Raw genomic sequence first — 8,857 nt, 5'->3', positions numbered from 1 at the left:
CCACAAGATACTATGTCGTGGCCACGAGTTACTAAGTCGTGGCCACGAGATAGCTAAGTCGTGACCACGAGATACTATGTCGTGGCCACGAGATACGAAGTCGTGGCCACGAGTTACTAAGTCATGGCCACGAGATAGCTAAGTCGTGACCACGAGATACTATGTCGTGGTCACGAGTTACTAAGTCGTGGACACGAAATAGCTAAGTCGTGGCCACGAGATACTATGTCGTAGCCACGAGATACTTTATCGTAGCCACGAGATAGCTCAGTCGTGGCCACAAGATACAATGTCGTGGCCACGAGTTACTAAGTCATGGTTACGAGATGGCTCAGTCGTGGCCACGAGATAAATAACCAATCAGATTACACCATTCATACGAATTTCAAAAATTAACTAGACATGTGCTATAGTACAAGGATGCCCCTACTTGACCAGCCTGTAAAAGTGCCACTTTACATTAAGCGTCACTGTGACCCTGATTTTTGACCCAATGACCTCGAAATTATTAGATGTCATCTAATGATCAGGTGCATTGATCTTTCTGGGTTATATAAACCATGGCTTAATTATTCATCAGACAAGGCTTTTAACTTATAGGCTATGTACTGTCCATGGGCAATGTCCCTTCCAAATAAAATAAACCAGGACTTATTCCTTATCTCGTGGCCACGACTGAGCTATCTCGCTCCCACGACTTAGTAACTCGTGGCCACCACTGAGCTATCTCGTGGCCATGACTTAGCTATCTCGTGGCAACGACTTAGTAACTCGTTGCCACGACATAGTAACTCGTGGCCACGACTTAGCTCTATCGTGGCCACGACTTAGTAACTCGTGGCCACAACTTAGTTAACTCGTGGCCACGACATAGAATCAAGTTGCCACGACTTAGTAACTCGTGGCCACGACATAGTATCAAGTGGCCACGAGATAAACAAAAACACACACATGTCACCATTGTGCCACCGTTTATTGGACGAACTTCATAATTGTAAACGATCACTGTGACGTAGCGTTTTAACTACCTACTGACAAGAAACGATTATTACGTCAACTTGCAGTAAATTAGCAAAACAGTATATAGAAAGACGCATTGATTTTCACATTTTTTATCTGGAATTTAATCTCTAATATCATGATAAAAAATTGGTTGGGATTCAATGAACAAGAAGTCACATTGAAAAGCTTAGATGTATGAGCTTGTAATATTTTTACATTTTCATATTTTGTGTATTTGTTTTATGAAGGTAAATGTCCCAAAGTTACATCACGTGTTTGTTACAACACGTTACATTGCAATTAAAACCGTAGTTATAATAAGGTGCTATCCGAAAAAACCATTACCCGAAATATACTGTGTTTCTTTTAGATATCACGCTCATCTAGATGCTAATGATCCGTATGACCCTTATTAACTTTTAAGGTTTTTTTTTTCATTTACGGTGATGGTAACGAATTCGACTGTTCGAATTAGTTTGGTTTAATCATTCGTTTTGTTTAGGATTTGCGTGTCGCTGATGCGTGCAGTGCTGAACTATTCAGTGCTACTGGTATGGATCATATAACTTAATATACCAATGCTTTTAATATAATATAGACCAGTGTATCAAATATATATAACATTTGAATGTGGACATATTAATGGAAACTCTATTTTAAATAGCTATTTACCATTTGATGCAAACCCAAAACGTCCATTCTTTAAATTGTTTTTTTAAATGCTCAATACCAATATACTTTTAAAAAATGGCGGAATGTGTACATTGTGCGTGACTCTTTTTTATTGGCTGCAACAGTTACATCTTTTGTTAGCGCTAGTAGCACTAACAGAAACATACTATAGTATGAAAAGGCGTCTTTTGTTAGTGCTAGTAGCAGCCTAATAAGTCTAATAAAAATGTGCTAGTAGCAGCTAACAAAACAGGATCGGGTGATACTACTGCATAGGTTGTCAGATTGTTGTTGCTCCCTGACTAGCAATCAAACTTAGCCGACTCTATTTATTCCGTTCCAACTTAAGGTACTGAGAGATTTCCAGAAAATTATACTTAATACTTAATTTGTTACAATGCGTAAGGACAGATTCATTATCAAGAAATGTTCAAAGAACTCTTTCGCTTCTGCAAAAATAAATAAACAAAGCGATCATGCATCATATTGGAATTAACTGAAACGTATATTTCATAATTTAACGTTTATCTTTAATCAGATATTAAGATTTAAATAATAGGGATATGATTAAAACATGATCGACATAAGCATTAACTTAACCTAAACAAGCAGATTCAATCCGAAAAAAAGTATAACAATAAAAAAAACTATCTAACTATGATATTTTAGATGCTAACCTGATCATACTAATGATTGCTAAGAATTCGTCATCTCTTCCGGATTTCAAATTATGTTATTTCTGACCATTTCATATAACTGTGTAGCATACAAAAAGTAGGGAAAGACACATATTTAAGGAGTTATAAACTGCATTATTTCTCTCGTTCCTACAAAATATACTTAAACAGCCTTATATTTCATTTATATCATTCTTGAATATTACAATTTAATAAATGACACTAGCAAGATGAATCATGTCTATCTTATAACCGTTTATTTTAGGATAAAATGCGAGAGTAACTAGACAGTTGAGAAATCGATTAAATATATTTGTATAGGATTTAAAGGTTATCTTGAACAATGACAGTCATGGCTATATGTATCAGAAAAACATCTCATATAACATCAGTTTCATCCGTTGTGATTGGTTATTATTTATGTGACTGAATGCGACTACAGTTGAATGTTGAAACATGTGTCGCACCATTTCAGCAGGAATATGCATTTGAATTCAAAGATAAAAATAAACCATTTAATCTACTTTCGTATATCAAAGCAATATTGCATGGAATTCTTGGATACGTATTTCGTTATGTTGAAACTTCAAAGCATTACGTTTACTATACAAGTTTGTTGTGAAATAGTGCACATAATTCTGTCAAAGGCTTATTATTTTCTACAAAAATAACGTAAAGTAACATCTACGTTACATATTTGCCTCTCATAAAAGAGGTCGATCATTTTAGCTAGATGCTGTGCTGAAAATCAAATTTTAACTCTTGGTACCTTACTTAAAAATGTATGCATTATGTTGATGTTTACGGGGTAAACCCCACACTTCCAGTAAGCTAGACACAAAGGCTCCCACGTTTACAAATATTTGTAACCGTTTACACGAATGATAAAAAACGAAACGATACCGTTTAAACGGAAGTTGCATGGGACTCCGTATTATACTATGTCTGTACTGAATTTAATTGATGTTTTTAATAACGAATATTTTGAGTGAGGCAAAACAAATTCAAATAATCATTACATGTTTTTTTATTGAACGATGTCAAATATTTCTAACTTCAACGTATATATGACTGCACATGACAAAATACTGAGAGTACGTCGGTAACAGAGTTGCGCGATAATACATTAATAAATAAAAGTAGTCTATATATTTCTACTTGCTATTTGCTAAAGAATCTAACTACACTATTTTGAAGTGACGAACAAGTAAATACCTTTTTACATGATCAGTTTTATCTTCGAAAAATCTTTACATAGAAATCTTTGAAATTTGGTTGCAAAAAAACGAAACTGCAAGCGCTTTGATTGTCATTTCCTACAGTATGACGTCAGCTGTCACAAGTACCACCACGTGGAAAATCAATCGAGGGGCCGTATATCACTAATCATTGCGCACTAAATGAGAGATTTTATTTCGGCCTTTGAAAAAAAATTCAACGTTTCATTCAATCTGAGGAACATTTAAAACGTAAATTTAAAAGAAATAAATATCTGCTGCTGTCTGTAGTATAATATTTTTACAAATGAATTGATTTAGATATATTCATTCCAGTAAAAACGACAAAAAACGTCTTTATTATTAGGGAATAAAAACAAAGAACAACAAGATATTTTATAACGATACCTTTTACAAATTCATTGTATTTTTTAACACAAATCATAAAGTGCATATAAGAAGATTAAAACATGCAACGATTTGAACAGATGCAATTTTTTAAAGTTTCTTGAACTTCCTTCCTAACGCTACATTTTTTTTCAAGTGTAACGGAAGCTAACACAACCATAAACACTCACGTAAGTATAATTATGAGTTTACAAATCAGGTAAGCTAGGTAGCTGAGGCAATGCGTTTGGTATGCTGGACTCGGGCATTTCCTGTTTAACGGTTTTGCAAAGGTCCCCTTTGCAAAGGTCCCCTTTTATTGCATTATCCGTTGAGGGCTTTGCGCGAGAAAAGGTTTTATGAAGAAAAACTAATTTATCTACAGAATCAGGGTCAAGTGATGCCCTCAATTTGGTAACAGTGCCTCCTGCAAGAGAAAACACTCGTTCTGACGGTACTGATGTAGCCGGGATACATGCAAGTTTGCGAGCAAGAAACGCCAATTTGGGGAAATTTTCGCAGTTTTCTTTCCACCATTTAAATGGATTTTGGGGAGTGGGTATGGGTTTTTCATTCCCATACATTTCAACCTCTTCTGTGGCGGTTTGAGGGATAATTACTCTGCAAGCATCATAGTAATCGCCTAATAGAAATGACATATCATCTTGCGATTGCAGTTTGCAACGCTTGTTAGGGCTATGTGTTTGACTGTCATTTAATGTGCATGAATTTTCAAATTTGGTAATTTGTGCCAAAATTTCGGTATGGACCCGAGACCGTTGTTCTGGTGAGAAGAAGGGCAGTGACCTATATCTAGGATCAAGGAACGTGCAGAGAATTGGTAAGCTTGTACAAATGTCATCGGATTCGACACCATGACGTTTAACTAGGTCTGCGTGTACATCAGCCTTAAATTTCGAGACTGCTGAACAGTCTGTAGAGTTTGCCTTTAAATGATGGCGAATAATGCTATAAAGAATCGGATAAACCCCTCCAACAGTGGGGTACAATTCAGAGCACATTGTACGAGTTGCAATGTACAATGGCTTAAGGACAGGGACGAGCCCTTCAATTATTTTCATTTGGTCATCAGATAATGAAAGGACACGTGCATCTTCCATTTTTGTAAAATTTGGGTCGTGCAGTACAGCATATACAGGTAAACGCTGTTCAATTATGCGTTCAAACATGTCATATGTCGAATTCCATCGTGTTTCACAACCTATGATTAACATATTTTCTTTTATGTTCATTTGTTTTTGTTTCTCACGGAGCGCATTAGATACAATAACAGATTTTCTGAAGTGTTTTACAAGTTTTTTGCACGAGAGAATGGTACGTTTAATCAATTGAGAATTTTCGAATGCATTGCGTATAGAAAGCTGAAGTGTATGGCCAAAACACCTGATATGTGGTCAGTTAAGATGTTGTACACATGAAACCATGTTAGAAGCATTGTCGGTAACAATACCGGTGACAATGTCGTTTGTAATTCCAAATTCATTTGTAATGGATAGGATTTCGTTCGCTGTGTTTTCACCTGTGTGTCTATCTTTGACCCCACGTGTGGCTAGAACAAAGTTCTGGTACAGCCATTCTGAAAAATAGAAAAAATTCATGAATAGTTTTGCAAAAAAACGTAAATTATTATGATTGTTGGTTTAGATTTTAATAAATATTAGCGAATAAATATTTTGACAATCGTGAAATTACTGTATATGTATATAAATTTTAAGTGCAATCACAATAAAAGAATAAAAGAAACTCAAAGATATTGTGATTTATTAAAAAAACCATTAATTTAATAACTGACCACACAGAGGAGAGAAAGAAGAAAACAAAATGACAATTAGACAACGGATTTTTAAATCGGGTAATATATTTTTTTTTACACGTCTTAGAAATTTTGATCGTTGATTATTTAAACTAAAATTGACTATCGACTGAAATAAATTATAGAGAAATGTGTCAAATTGATTATGGAATTTCAGAACCGAGATCAATATTACCATCATCAATGAAATGGCCAGTTACTGTGATATAGCCCTCCGTAGCCAAGCTTGTCCAATGATCTGATGTGAGGGCTACACCTTTCTGTTTCTTAATTAGATTGACCAAATCAGTCTTTTCCGTCTCATATAGTTTTGAAACATATTTTGATATGGTGGTTACGCATGGAACATCGTAAGCTGGATTAAGCTCTTTACAAAACGCTTTGAAACCTTCCCCTTCAACGATCGATATAGGGCGCAAGTCGCGCGCACACATATAGGCCAACTTCTGGGCCTTACTAGACACCAACAATTTATATTATATAAATTTATTACCATTCAAATAACAAACAAATTGGTATTCAAGATATTATGTAATCAATTTGATCACAAATAAGTGATTATTTAACACTACCAATTTACTGCTTTATATACTTTAAAATGCAATTGAAATTAGGAAATAACATGTGTGGATTACTGCATAGTTAATTTTTAACAGTTACGTCAAGTTTTCAATAACAACAAAATCAAATAAAATTATGAGACATGCTATTAAATGATCTCATTGAACCATGTATATTTCTTATTAGATTCCTTCAATAATGCTGTCAATATTGTTTGTTTGTCAATATTGTATATGATTACAACATTTTTAAAGTCAAACGCAAGGTACACTTAAATCAAATTATTTTAAAATAAAAATGTTCCTACTAGGAAGATACATCACTATCAATTTTTATAATTGAATTTCTATGCTTACAAAATGGTTTTTGTTCATAGCTACACGAAATTATTATGTCTTTGTTATGCAAGCATTGCTAGTATGCCCACGTGTTTACTCTAAACAACTTATATGTTTAGTAATTATTTCAACAATTTCTATATTTCAAAAATAAGAGTCAGTTTCAATGAAACCATTCTTAACACTATTTGTGTTATTAAACTATCATATCAAAGACACTTATATCGACAAATTAAAATTCTTTTTACTTTTGCATTAGTTTGATATTATTTTTCATACTGCATAATGTATCTAGCATCGTGGAATTTGGTGTGACATATTAATAGGGAATCGGCGGATAATTTTGAACCAAGTTATTTTACATGAACTATTTACATTGTAATACATTGTAATCATAAAAGGCGGTACTTGATATATGAGCATCCTCTTTTACTATAATAGGAACATTATTACGTTACCAGACAAAATAAATGTTAATTAATTGTTTTGTTATGGGCGATAATTTCTATACGGGGGTAATAAGAATTACAATAAAGGTTCTATAGACATTTTACTCTGAAAACATTTCAGTTTTATCTATCATCGAGTCTTTTCTTGCAGTGTTGCATGCACATTCATTTCCTGAAATGTCTAGACGTTTTCATGTTTTGTTAGGAAACATGTTTTGTTTTTAAGTACACGGCACATGTAATTGCAAATCTATATCAATATAAAGACTCTGAAACATGGTTAATGGATCCGCAAACATGATTATTATGTGTGTTCGATCAATATGGAATATATGGAAAGCTGTCGATGTTTAAAAGAGTACGTTATTCTTGTGAATAGTTTAGTTACACATAAACATGTGCTGAAAACAGGCATACAATTTACAATTAACGATCAGGTTTTGTTTTTAGATATATCGTTAATAAAAAACAATATATCATGCAAATCGTATCTAAATTCTTATAATTAATTAAGATGAATTCAAGATCAAAAACAGAAATCGATCTTACTGAACAATCAGTAGTGAAATGCATAAAACAGGTACAGAAAGCACTGGCTGTATACATAGGCAAGAAATCATGTTTTAATATATTATCTGAATTACAAAACGGAAAGTGACATGTTAAATAATGGTGAAAAACTGTTAAATTTCTTCTTGAATAATTTGAAACTTTAACAGGTGGCCTTTTTCTGATCGCAAATGTCTTTTAAAGAAACCTGAAATTATCAAACTGTGATAAGTATACGCCAACTCAACTGCTTAGGAAAGAGGACATACATTTTTATATTGGAGGACATTGTTAAGACATTCCTGAAACATATGATTAACATCCTTACATCTTGATATGTCATTTTATATTTGGATTAAAGAGGTTTTACAGTTAAAGAACGTTTTTAGCAAAGCCCTTTTACAAGTGATTTTATTTTATAAATTGAGATGAGCCTTATAGTCTATATCAATTTATTAAAAGAAATATCATTTAAAAGATTTTCCAATTACCTTCGAACAATTCTTGGCATGAGTTCTTTTAATTTCAATAAATTTGAAAAGTTTTTGTATTTTATTAAATTAAAATGTAATATTTTATCACTTGCATTTTTTTATTTATGCCGCAGGTGAAAGTTTAAGCCTGTGTACCACTTTTTCAGCAGGCTCTAGGAACATGGAAATACTCAAGATGTATAAGTGTTAAAAATACGATGCATGAAATGTTCTAATTTCATTTAACATTATAAAAAATCCGTGCATAACGCATTACATTATTTGAAACCTAATTAATAATTAAATATTTATAAAACTCACTCTCTTTAAAAATAAATAGGTAGATCAATACAAAGAAAATAAAATGTGCCAAACAAAATTGTTTGCAAACTTTGTATACAAGATAACACACAACACATCAGAGGCTTCATGGTTTGAGTGTACTAAATTGTTAAAGCCTAGTAAATTTGAATTTAAGGAAAACCTTTGACGTGTAAAGCAGCTGCAAAATAAAACCTAGTAAATTTCTTCAGGAACTTTTTTTATTACATGCTTTTCGGTAGTTCATAAAAATATATCAGTGAAATGAAATACTGTTATTTCACTGTTCGAAACAGTAAAATTATCAATCTGATAATTTTCACTGTTTTGAATTTAAGCCTGTTACGTTGTTTCAGTAAAATACCAGCGTAGTACAC

At 33.0% G+C, this 8,857-nt stretch overlaps 1 protein-coding gene across 1 annotated transcript; it reads right to left on the bottom strand.

The window, feature by feature from the left end:
• Positions 1-4,164: 4,164 nt before the first annotated feature.
• On the bottom strand, positions 4,165-5,076 carry LOC132724755 (E3 SUMO-protein ligase ZBED1-like). The gene has a single exon (XM_060709713.1). It carries the CDS (start codon positions 5,074-5,076, stop codon positions 4,165-4,167), a length of 912 nt encoding a protein of 303 aa, XP_060565696.1.
• Between the last annotated feature and the right edge of the window lie 3,781 nt (positions 5,077-8,857).

The sequence above is a fragment of the Ruditapes philippinarum genome, unplaced genomic scaffold (assembly GCF_026571515.1).
Source record: "Ruditapes philippinarum isolate M1 unplaced genomic scaffold, ASM2657151v2 ctg1068_1_1_1_1, whole genome shotgun sequence".
NCBI lineage: Eukaryota > Metazoa > Mollusca > Bivalvia > Venerida > Veneridae > Ruditapes > Ruditapes philippinarum.
The sequence above is the reverse complement of the archived record's forward strand: the minus strand, read 5'-3'. Positions and strand labels throughout refer to the sequence as shown.